Source organism: Embiotoca jacksoni, unplaced genomic scaffold (assembly GCF_022577435.1).
Source record: "Embiotoca jacksoni isolate LCO1_2020_lvr unplaced genomic scaffold, fEmbJac1.0.p SCAF_6, whole genome shotgun sequence".
Lineage (NCBI taxonomy): Eukaryota > Metazoa > Chordata > Actinopteri > Embiotocidae > Embiotoca > Embiotoca jacksoni.
The window spans coordinates 8139583-8152558 of NW_027185414.1; the positions used below are offsets into that span (position 1 = coordinate 8139583).

Here is a 12976-nt window from a genome sequence, read left to right on the forward strand (position 1 = left end):
CCCTTGTCATGGCGAGCGCCAAAAAAGGCCAAAAGAAATGCTAATACAGACATTGTCCTTATTAATTGACCTAAAAATGCCTCTGAGTTTGATAGACTTTATTTTTTTTGACTATTTTTCTCGTTTAATTTTGACTTTGACTTTGAAAAGTTTTCCCTTTTGAATTCTATCAATACTTGTACACGTAAAATTGTATATTCCTTTAAAGAAGTTGTTATCTTCCAACCAAATCCAGGAGGGAACTCTGGTAACACACCACAAACTACCTCTTGTAACATATTTGCTTAGACAGATTAGCGTTGCGTAGAGATCAGCATGGGATTTGTTTAATGGTGGTCCTGTACACATCATTATGTGTTACAGACAAACAACATATCAGCCCCAGTAGCTCTTCTGCTGTCCCAATGAATCTATGCCATTTCACGAGTCAAAGGTCACAGCACTGGGATAGGAATTTGTAGTATTTGTTTTGCATGTTAGATCGAGTGGTAAATCCGGTTATATACATGTGTTACTATATTAATAGAACAGAATGGAATAGAAAAGACAAGATAGAATTAAATTAATTTAAATTAGTTATGGATTTAACTGATTTTAACCAGGCACAGAAAACAACACAATAAACTCGAATCACAGAATGTACACTGGATTACGTGACAGAATTAGATGCGCTGAAGATGATCTGTCACAATCATTAATAACAAGAGGATGATAAAGCTCTTTAGTGCTTGGGGAGAGGGACAGAAACACACCCAACTGTGTACTGATGATCAGCATCCAGATGTTGCCTCAAAGGACATGTGACAGTCCCACACAAACACGAACATGAACAAATCAGCAGGGTGATATATACATACAGTAAGTATACCGGTACTTTTGCACCCCCGGTGACTAATAACTAAATACCTCTCAGACTCAGAGGTACTGTCACACCAGAGTTGTTCTTGAAACCACAGTGTAGCCACTGATCCGTCCCAATGCCTCACCACACAGAGCTCCAGGGATTAAACATCCTCCAGTCACATCAGCAATTAGAAACCTGCTTAGTTATATTGCACAGAGCTGTAATGTGCAACGCCAAAGCACTTCATTATCTTGCAGGACTTTGTTTTTGAATGATATATCTATTTTTATTTTTTGTTGCATGTGAAATGAAATGTTGTCATTTAATTACATTTCTGTCCAGCGACACAAGCAGTGAATGAAGTGAAGCTCTGTGGTTTCTGTCTTAATTTCAGGCTGATGTACTGTTTACAATATATTACATAATCCATGTCCAACATAATTATAAACTGAGTGTATATGTAGGCGTAATGCACCTACGACTGAAGCTTATTCTTAAGCTCTGAGAAGTCCCTTTGGAGTCAGACACTATGGGGTTCAGACAGGATAGAGTTTAATTACCGAGATATGCAAAATCTGCCTGAGGCTAATCAAGAAATTACCTTCAGTTTGGACAGCTGCCCCAAGTCCTTGGCAGCACTGAAGATCATCTGAGCTCCTTGCTGTTGGAAGAAACACATATGTTTCCATTATGACATACAATATGCACGCGACCACATCTTACCCAATAATATCAGAATTAAATCAGTTTTATCCCCCAAAAACACAACACTAGTACATGTATATCTTTAATACAGCATGCAAAGAAGTATAAAGAAGGATTTAACACTAATGGCAGTTGATGCAGAAAAAGCTTTTGACTCACTTGAATTATCTCATCTGTATAAAGTACAAGAGGTTTATGATTTTTCCAGTGAAATGTATTTGTATGAAAAAAAATCTACATCTACTAATCTCCACCAGCACAATTATGTACGAATGGAATTCTTTCTTTCTCTTATAACCTTCCCTTTAACAATCAAACATCTGGCCCTCAAAATGAGACAGAAAGAATAAATGGCATTACAATTCATAAGACGCAATACACACTCAGTGTCTTTGCTGATGATTATAAATCTATTTAAGTAATGTCAATACGTAATTCAAATTATGATCGAATTTTCAAAGCTATCAGTTTATAAAATGATGGATGGAAAAACTGAATTAATGGTAAAAGATAAAGGATCAATAATTTTGAAAATTCTGTAATGAATAGTACATCAAAATTCGCTTTGAAAAATTACTGTCAACATATGCAAATAAAAAAAAAAAAAAACCATAAATTCAAAACCCTCAACTACACTGGGACACGTGGATAAACTGTTGTTGGGAGAACACTAAAAGATGGGTTTCAAGAACTTATGTTTGTAAAGTTGGATTTTTGTCTCTGTCAAAATGTTCGGGAAAAAAGGATACCCGACTCGATGGCAAATTCTTTTTCCTCATTAGTTCATATGAAATTGGTATTGCAAAACTGAAAAAGCAAAGATACACTTTAAAAGTGAAAAACATAAATCAGATATAAGGAGACAAAAAAAGAAAAACTATTTCAGAAGTTACAAAGCTCAAATTACAAAGCTTGGTGGATCCATAAAATAAGGAACCCTGTCTTTATTTAGTTTTTTTAAGTGTGTGTATATGTGTGTGCGTGTGTACGTCTGCATGTCGGGTTACACATGAGTGTATCTGACTGCATGGTACTTGCAGATAAGCAACTCATACGAGTTACATAATCATCATTTCTCCAAGAAATGATGATTATGTAACGTGTGTTGAAATATTAAGACCTTTACTCACTCAATAAAAGATCATTTTAAAAAAAGACCCACACAAGGAAAATAAAGTCATAAACACTCAACTGAAGAATGTGAACATTAAAAACGATTAGATAAATAAACTGCAACACGAGATGAGGGGACAAAATCTCAAACATAAACATTGCTCAAATAGGATTTTAAAGCAGCCTAAGTTATTTTGGAAAATCCAAACAGCAATAAGAGGAAAATGTTAGAATAACTACTTCGACCTCACAGCTTTAAAACCTGCAGGATTCCAGTGATTACAACAAAAAACAGACTAAATGAAATATTCCTGAGATAAAAAAAAAATGTCAACCGAGCTCTAACAGCAGGATTAACGCTGTGAAACCCCCCCCTCCCCCCAAAGTGCGTGAAGATTTAGAGATGCCATGTTGTTTCATCTCCTGTACAGTAATTTGTGTGTTATGAGGGAGCTGAACAGATGGAGAAAATGCGAGAGAAACAGGTGGACGAGAGGAGGGAGGTGGAGGCCAAGCCGAGAGATGAAAAGAGTCGGAGAAAAGGAAGAGAGACAGACAATTGATCAAACTCACATTCTGGTCATTCAGCGGCGGCAGAACGATTGTTCTCTCGATGGTATTCAGCACAATTTTCCAGAGCTCTTTGAGGACTCGTTTCAGCACTGTCTTCTCACAAATCTTGGCAAATAACATCAGACTGCAAAGCGGCAAAGAGGGTCATTCGTCAGGTCAACACTTGAAGCACGTGTCTCAAACTGAGTCAACATGGCTGAGGGCTCTTAAATGATGACGTCTTCATAAATAATATGATTAAATAAAGAAAAACACCTGTGATTCATAGAATAAATGCAGCAGCTTTATGTTTTAATCTCATCCCATTGTGCAAGCAGAGACAGGAAGAAGGATTTGGTATTTCCATATCATTAAGAGGATTGAACTCACCCCCCCCGTAATACCCCATTGGCCTCAATGTTGCTTTGACAAATGGTTGAGAACGATTCCCGGAGCTCAGCTGAACCGTATCAGTTCTTTCAAGAATGCTGTTCAAGAATGCCACAGCAGTAAATACAGTTCCTCGGCTGAGTTAATAGACATGCCCAGATAATACATCTCTTTCTTTTCAGGCAGTGGTTATTATACTTTTGTATGTGGAGGGCTTTGAATGAACTCAACTTGAATTCAAATTAGAAATATACCAATTTCCTCAACCTTCATCGTGTCTGTGGATGAGACATGATTAATAGAGTGATCACAGGTAAAGCTGCTGTCTTCACAGACAGAGTTTTTGGTCACGAAAGCTGCGTTCAAAGAGACTAAAGCATATTGTGGAAAAAAAAAAAGCAGGCCGAGGCTCGACTGGCAAAAAAACGTTCAATCTGGGAGCATTTATGCTGCAGAAAAATTTCATTTTCATGATCAAATAATTCTACCCATAATTATTTGCATGTTACTTTGGATAGTGTGCGCTGTATTTCGACTGTTTGCCTTGTGATTGCTGTGCTTAAACATGTGTGATCTTTATTCAGCATTCATTGGGCGTATGGTTACTTGCGATTCCAAACTTGGATTGATGGCTTTGAAACAATTTGCAAGACAGGGTGGCACCTTTTGAAGACCAAATGACAAAAATGCCATTTGGCCACATGTTGCACCCTCGCATTCAGTAGATACTCACTTTTTATCCAGAAGGTCCATAAGAGGCCGGAGGACACTCTCTGCATCCATGGCAGCGTTGCTCCCTTTGGCCGAGCCTTTCATTTGAACCAGTTCCTGGTTCATCTGCTTCACGCAGTCCTCGATCACAGGCTTGAAACTGGGTGATGTACAACAACAATCCTTTAAATCCCTTTAATAATTTAGGCTGGAGCAGTCAAAGTTAGCCACTCGCTCCCGATGTTACTATTATATTATTGAAAAGATGTTAAGAGCAGGGGTGTCTTTTGTTCAAGCTGAAATGCTTAGCAGCTCGCTGTGCTCATTGAGCATGGTGCGCAGCAAAAGCTCGAGCCAATTATACTTTGACTACATGTCTGTCAATGAAAAAGCAGCCTTGTTGTACAATTTCTTTAACAGACCAAAACATGAGTGGAGCCATTAACCTACTGCAAATGATACCGTACAGACAGACACACTCACACACACACACACACACACACACACACACACACACACACACACACACACACACACACACACACACACACACACACACACACACACACACACACAATGCTCACCTGGAGCCGAACACTCCACTGAGCTCATCCAGCACCGTGTTGAGTTTATTCTGCAGCTCCTTTAGCAGATCACTGGCCTCTGCATCCAGCTGTCAGCGGAAGACAGACAGTTACTACATCATCACACCCCGTACACTAGCCCACACTGACTAGGACTCTGTATCTCTGGAGGATGCCTCAACTGGGGTGGGAGTGTCGGGGTTGGGGGGCAACAGGCACAGAGGAGAGGTAACCTGCCTTGCTGGTGGCCTCCCCCTCGTTCTGCCTGCCATCTGTGCCGAGCAACGCTCTGAATACCAATGGACAGCTCACCTCCGAGCGCTGCGGCGATGACTGCTCGCCGAGTCACGAGACATGGTGTCAGCAAAGAAGCAGCCAGCTAGTGGTCTCTCAAAAGGGGACATTTTTGTGCACTATTACACAAGTTACAGTAGAGGGGGAGAGAAAGCTGTCTGCCAGCTTTATCTCAGGGAATAAAGCTTACTGACATCTATACATAAAGCCTTGTATGTACAGATGCCCTTTTCCAGAAATCCGCTGACTCAATATTTATTTTCAGGAGTAAAATCGTGGTGTTATGCAACATTTCTACATTTTATTTTAGGAAATCCTAGTGTATGTAGATTAATATCAGTGACGACAAGCCTTTTCAATTCACATATTATGTATCTAAATATTTGCAGATGAATAAACAGTTTTCAAAACTAGCCCATACAAAAACATTATTATTAACATTTATATGCCCATGCATAGCATGTGTTGGGTTTCTGCAGCGCCCTATATGTATTTATATATATATATATGCATGTACATGTGATGGATGTGCAGATATGTCCATGTTTGTGTTCATTTGGTGTTTTGGACCTAATGTGAGAAAATGCACGAGTGGATGTTGGATATTTGTGCCGTGCTGCGTGGCATGAGTATATTTGTGTGACAGTAACTGGATGTATCTGTTTGTCTCGGTGGTTGTGAGTAACGTTCAGCATGTACAAATGTCCAAATATTGATGTTTTGGATGGAGGTGGAGAACACATGTTGTTGAGGCTCAGCACTGAGATGGATGTGTGACCGAGGCACCGCACCACATGCATGACAGATCGTCACATTAGACCCAATTAGCTTAGCCATGGAGCCGCACATCTCGCATTATAATGGCGGATGGCTCAGCTGGGAAGCGGATGTGGAAACTAAACCTTTTATAGACATTGTTATTCTACAGACATGCCTCTATCTGCAGCATGGACAAGATAGATTTACACACCTGCGTATGTGTGTTCACATGCACACGTATTCATACTGCTGTCACCCCAAAGGAAGTGATCACAGCATGCAAGATTTGTCTGTCACGGAAAATTGCCCATAGAGGTTTGAGTTGTTATTTTACCGTTTGAATAACGATAACATCTTTTCAAGGGATAGCAACGAAAAAAAAATACCGTAGGCCTTGGTATTTTATCAGACCCCTCTGGCCTGGGGAAAGTTTTAGATTGGGCTCTAATCTGTACCTCAGCAGTCTCGGAAATGGAGATTCTCAGTTTGTTTTTGTGTCTTAATGGGAATGCTGGGGAAGGAAATTCACACCACTGTGAGTTAACCACATCACATGTCACCTCCTGAGAGGCGACAATTCGGACTCCTTAGGATTCCTGCTGTTTCTGTCAAACGTCCACCTGAAAACAGCAATCTTGATGGAAAGGCCTTCTTTTAAAGGTAGCGGCAAAAAAAAAGGCAGTTTTGTGATTTGAAAATATCAAAGATGACTCTTTTGAAATGTCAGGTTAACGATAAGGCCTTCAATTGGCCTGGAAATGGGATATCATGTGTAAAACTGGATGATGAATGCTATATATATAAATTCATATGGGTACAATGAATAGATCACGTGTCTGATGTACTGCATTCTCCATTTACAGAAGATAATACTGAGGAGAGCTTCGGATGTGTATATGTCTATTAACGTCACCTCACAAATTTGTACACATTTAGCGCACTTAAGACTCGAAAGCCTGTCTTATTTTGTTAATTAAACTTAATACGAAGGAAACATGATGTTTTGTATTCATGCAGCACCTGGCTCCTCCATGGTAGCTGCTTTCACTCGGCACTGACTGGCATCCGGAGTCCTCCAGAGTGTACAAACTCTCCCTTGGCTGACAGCCTATCAACTGCAGGCCAGCTTTGCTTCCCTTTGCCTGTTTCAACAATGCAATATCTACTCACTGGCAGGGTGTTATTCCGCGGCACAGTTTGTCCAAAATGACTAACGGTGCCAAGCAAATAAAGGTTTAATATACCGTCATCATCTCTAAAGTGAGAAAGGCGTATTAGCAAACAGTGCTGATGCAAATCTGGGGAGATCAGTCTGTGATGATTTCATAAATGGTCACTGTGAGAGATTATTGTTAATCTCTGTTATTTGTAACACCATGATAACAGTTCTTGGTAATTACGTTGTCTCTGTGGGAGTTAATTGCTGATGGGGAACTATTTTGTAATGAATAGCTATGCAGAGGAAACTAATGGAAAACTTTCACCTGAAATGCACTTTGGCTTTATAATTAGCATTCAAGACAAATGGCTAGAGAGGTACTTTATACCTGACTGTCCATTAACAGTTGCAATTCACCGTTTGACTTTTTGAAGGAAGGTAAATATTTCTCATGTCATTATTCTTCAGATGATAATAGAAGAGTGATCGAGGTCTAGATCTGCAAATAGTTCAGTGGCGGGAGCACCTAAGCTGAGGACACAGCTGGAGAGATTTGTAAGTATTTGAGAAGCTCATTAAACACAGTTGGAAAAATCCTGTCTGAAGCATTTTGAGGCCACAGATCAAGGAATGGAAGAAGATCAAAACCACAGCCAGCGACTTGGTGAGCCTCTGACTCTGCTCCTTTCAGTGGTGTAAAAGTGGGGGGGGGGGAAAACGAACTAAAATAAATATCACACTTCTAAATAAGCCATGGATAGAGAAGTGTCAGACAGAGGGAAAAAAAAAAAAAAAGGCAAGCTAAAAATAAAGATGGGATCGAGTGGTTTGAGCTACTATCTCCAGAGCGCAGGGGATGGTGAGCTTGAGCAGCCTGTCCAGAGGGGTGATGGGTAATTCAGATTCCGTATGCTCTGTGGCACATGCTGCTGGAGGGGCTGGGGGTGGGGTGAGAAGCGGAGGAGCATGAGGGGTGGCAGGGAGGCACACGGGGGAGGGGGCGTGCTTTTTTTTTTTTTTATCATTTGGTAAATGGTGAGAGGGGGTGTTGACGAGTCCTATTGCACACACCTTACAGAAGGACACAACCCCCTCCTCCTGGAGACAGAGAGAGAGAGCACAAAAAGGAAACGGGGGGGAAACAGAAGAAGACACAACGACAGGAGACAAAACGCAAGGCAAGACAGGTGTTAGAAACGAGAGAGAGAAACATGCATGTAAGTCATAAGAAGCCGTGGCGGCTGCTTCTCAGGTTAGACTGACTGGCTGACAGGTCGACAGAGTCTCAAACGCAACACACAGGTTTTAGAGGGTTTGACTCAATATTTACAAAAATGTTAAGTCAACACATGTTATATACAGGAGGGACCAGAGGTGGGGGGTGGGGGGGGGTAGTGATGGGATACAAAGGAGGAACAGTAGTAGAGGAAGAAGTCGGAAAGGTGATACAAGAAAACTGAGCTACATGTCAGATTAGCCTGTTAGATGGTTAAGTGCAGAATTGAGGGAAGGATTACAGCACATCTCTGTTGGGGTCAATTCACTTTCACTTCATAGAAAATGTCATCTGAAATGATCATTTACATAATCATGACGCAGCGTTTATTTTACAGCGGCAGAGTGCTGATCTGAGAGGGGAGGTTTAAGTTTCCTTATTAACTGGCACCGGCTGTGCTGAAGTGTCCTTTAGCAAGACAGTGGATCCTATAAGCCCTGGGGACGTCACTCTTTAGCTCACCTTGTGGTTTGTCCTCACAGTGGAAGGGAACATCAATGCATTTATAATAAGGCAAAAATACTATATATTATACTATATACTTTACTGTATATTTTATTCGATTTTGTTATCTGAATTGGAAGTGAATTGCCTCAAAACAGACATAGCAGACAGATACTTAAGTAATACAGACCTGTTTGCCTCCCATGGACTCAAACATCTTCTCCAGTTGGACACGCAGCTGCTGAATGTTGTTGAGAAGGATGCAGGGCTGTAAAAGTATGAGAACGATTATGACTAGGTTGCTTTTATCCAACGTGTCTAAAAAATAACAACTATATCTGTCATGTTAAATTACATTCTACATTGAACGTCCTGTTTCACAGCTATTGGTATTGTATTGTAACAGTTTGTGAGCTCAAGTGTAGCCCGGGCAGTTGGAAACACAATGCAAAATGTCAGAAAAATCACGAGGGTAACAACTGTAAAATCCATCAGCTTTGATTTCCTGACATGTCATCTGTACTAAGATGCGAGGTTTCTGCACGACATCAACAGTCAGCAGGGAAACGCAACACATAACAGAACAAGGAGAGAAATGTTTGCACCGAATGTGTCTGGCGTTATCGATTTTCAGCCGCACAACAAGTTTAACAGATGACAGACATTAATCACGCAGATTTTTATGGAGACCAAGAGTAATTCTTCAGAGTTTTCAGACAGTCACATATTATGTACATTATCTGCCCCAAAAAAAGAAAAAATGACGAGCATACAATAGACCAGAATTATGATAGTGGTAATGGATGATTCTGCACCCCACAGGAGGGATGATTGGTATCTTTCAATCCCCAAAGCAGCCAATAGTGTCTCCACAGGAACACATAATGGTCGTTCCCTACAAGATTTATGAGCATATTTGTATAGAAGTGATTAAATATTCTAAACCTGAATAGTAATGGAGCTTTCACACAGCAACATATTTCTAGGTTGGGAGAAGGTGGAAAAAAATGTCAGGGTTTGGTCCACTAACAGATTCATTGGATGCACAGTATCGTTGAAATGCCAGAGGCTGCTGTGATATCAGGCAAACTGCAGATAAGAAAAAAAAAATCAAAGTGTTATTTCACAGTGATTACACCAATGTGGTTTGAATAAGGTGATTGATTCTCATCGAGAAAGTGTGTCTACTGCCAGATTTTATAATTTTTGAATAATCTATTATATTATAAAATATGTCATTGTTTATGTGACTATTGTCTTGTCCTGAAATACATTTTTTTTCCATTCATTTACCAGCGAATGGCAATATTGTGTGAATACTGCCCAGAGGTGGCAGTGATGCAGCCCAAAGCTGTTTGCCAAATGCCTAAAAAAGCATAAAAAGGCGCCAGGGAATTGAAAATATTTTTGAAGTTTGATGGTATTTTTTAAGCCTTAAAATTGTGTTTATCCTGTGAATAAATCTGTGTGTGTGTGTGTGTGTGTGTTTCTTTCTGTGCGTGTGAGTGTGTGCGTGCATATGTGGCGCAGAAGCGGGATGCGGGTCTTTGAATAATAACAGTTCCTAGCAAGTATCGAATGGTATTTTTTCTTAAAATGTCCATCCTACATTATTAATGTGAAGAAATGCATCATTTCAGTAATGGTCCTCCTCTTAGATCAGTGCGGACGGACATCCCAAGGTGACTTTTTTGTGGAAAATATTTGAAAGTGCCAACGACACAGAACATCCTTGGTAAAGACAGTTATGATGTTTCGTGTGCCATGTACTACAAATGAGAGTGTCTAACATTTTAGAGATTACAGCAGGTCTAATTTGGTATCATTGTGCCGGAACTCTCTCTGCCTCTTATTTCCTTTTTCCCATCAACTGTTTTTTCAGTCGTATGTCGGGAAAGGACATTTCATGTTTTCTCTGGAACAGTTGTAATGAGCCTGTCAACATTGTAAAGAAACATCTGCCTCCTCTGCGGGTACACTGCGCGTTATCTCTCACTTCAACTTCAAAGACCAGTGCGGATAATTAGGCCACTCACAAGGCCCCCGTGTTTAGTCATCTGTCACATTAAACAATGGACAGAGAGCCCAGAAAATACCAATGGCTTCTCCCCATCAGCTATTCGCTGTGAGATTAATAATTGCATCTCAGTTAATGGAGACGCTTTATTTAGTGCATTACAGAAGGAAAGGCAGGGCTGTGCATAGTCTCCATGCCAACTGCTGCTCAAGACAGTTATCATAGAAACACCGTCATCTGACTTACCATATTTGCACCAAAAAAAAACTGAATGTAACCTTTGCTATTAACATTTGCAGACTTTGAGTGGGCACTTACCACGGTCTCCTTACTTGAATGCAAAGGAAAGTCCTTGGACACGATTGCAGCATATTGCAGAAGAACTTTGTTGATAGTCTGCAGAGTGAGAGACAGCTTTATAATTACAGTTTGTTTGCTTTTCTATCATTTAAATCTCACTGAAAAACTTGAAATAGTCACAAGCTAATAACAAGATCATGATAAACCCAACAAATATACCAAACAGACTACTTAGATCAGTAGCAAACTCTTTAAATGGGAGTTATTACTGGCAGCAGCCGTATTCAGGGTTCACCAAGAGGCCTTTCCAAAGAGCCTGACCTTCGCAAAGCGGCACATGAAGTGAGCCAGAGCCTGTGGGTTCGGGCACTCCAGCTTCTTGATAATCTCAAAACTCTGGTTTAGCTGAGTGAACACATCCACCACTGAACAGGAAAAGAGGGCGTGCTCTGAGGTTTGCTGGAACTGTTGCGGGAAAGAGAGGGTGAGAGGGGTTGGGAGAAAGACAGGAGAAGCAAAACAGAGAGACATACAAAGAATCTCAGACCTTAAAAAGCACTTCATAATAGCCTAACTCTGTTTAGAACGGTGAAGAGAACGTTTAATTAATGTACCATATCTACTCTGTAACAACATCACACAGAGAGCACGATTCTAGTTTCACAGATGTTTACTGCTGATGACACTCGGTAATAGCTGATGCACACAACTCTCTGAAACTCTGTGGGAGTTATAGCATGAATGTATGACAAATGTTCAATATGACAAATGTTCAAATATGACATACATATGACATAAAACATAACTCCTCTGAGAAGGAGAAAGGCCACATCTTGTGACCCAATATGTATCAACTTACCTGAGGAACAGTGTTAAATCAACCTTACTGCTGTGTTAAATATAGTTTACTGTTATATCAGTTATTGTGTGCTGTCAAAATATTTGGAAAAACTATATTATACATATATATATATAATTTGATACTTTGGCAACATTTTGTTTTTAAACTTTCAATCCAATTAAAATCTTTTCAATTGAATTCCTACAATTCAAGTCATAAACTTCATATGTTAGAGGAAAGCTGATTTGTGTTTTTAAATTTTGAATGTGTCCAGTGACGACTTTAAATGAATGAATGAATCTGTATTCACAAACATTACACTTGACAGCTTGAGTGAATGTTAACTCGACAGAGTATGGTGTGTGAAGCAGGAAGCTAAAATATTTTTCTTGTGTTGTCAGTAAAATGAACGTATCAGCGTATATCACCTTTGAACAACTAATCAAGCCACTAAATGTATTGCACTTCCATAAAATTGGTGAGTTTTAATCCCTATTTTGGAGCCAGGCTCCAAAAGAACCCTGGATCCAACACTTCCCATGACGCATAGCATCTTTTGTTTAGGCCTGCCAGACTGTCAATCAGCTGTGAATTCTAAACCTCCCAGCCACATTTGGTAATGTAGGCTATCTGTTAAAAATGTGTAATCTTTGAGAAAATGAGTAGATACCACATGAATGGATGTTTGATTTTAAAAAGACACTGAACTACTGTTATGCTGGGTATACACAATTCTGTGAATTGGCCCTTTACAGAGTATTCATTTTGGCACATTCTAAGACATACTTTCAGTATTCACCTTTATTCATCAGATAATTTTAACAAACAATACAATGCTGTGTTTCAAACAGCCCTTCAGGAGAGCAATTGTACACTATGGGCCACTGTATATGTGGTTAAATGCATGAGATGAAAGTTACATATCCCCTCATTTTGATCGACATAAACATGCACGTATACAAACATGTGGGAAAGTGCATTAATATA

The 12976-nt window shown here is 39.9% G+C and overlaps 1 protein-coding gene across 2 annotated transcripts in view; it reads right to left on the reverse strand.

The window, feature by feature from the left end:
* LOC138213314 (protein unc-13 homolog C) overlaps nucleotides 1–12976 on the reverse strand; it is a 106643-nt gene that overhangs the window by 12161 nt on the left and 81506 nt on the right. The window contains exons 21-28 of one of the 2 annotated variants that reach the window (XM_069174337.1): nucleotides 11470–11613; nucleotides 11167–11244; nucleotides 9022–9099; nucleotides 8183–8209; nucleotides 4900–4988; nucleotides 4338–4475; nucleotides 3236–3359; nucleotides 1446–1505 (exon numbers count right to left, since the gene is read on the reverse strand). In XM_069174337.1, coding sequence (XP_069030438.1) covers nucleotides 1446–1505; nucleotides 3236–3359; nucleotides 4338–4475; nucleotides 4900–4988; nucleotides 8183–8209; nucleotides 9022–9099; nucleotides 11167–11244; nucleotides 11470–11613 — 738 coding nt within the window. The remainder of the gene's footprint in view (nucleotides 1–1445; nucleotides 1506–3235; nucleotides 3360–4337; nucleotides 4476–4899; nucleotides 4989–8182; nucleotides 8210–9021; nucleotides 9100–11166; nucleotides 11245–11469; nucleotides 11614–12976) is intronic. The other variant, XM_069174338.1, reaches the window with a different exon arrangement.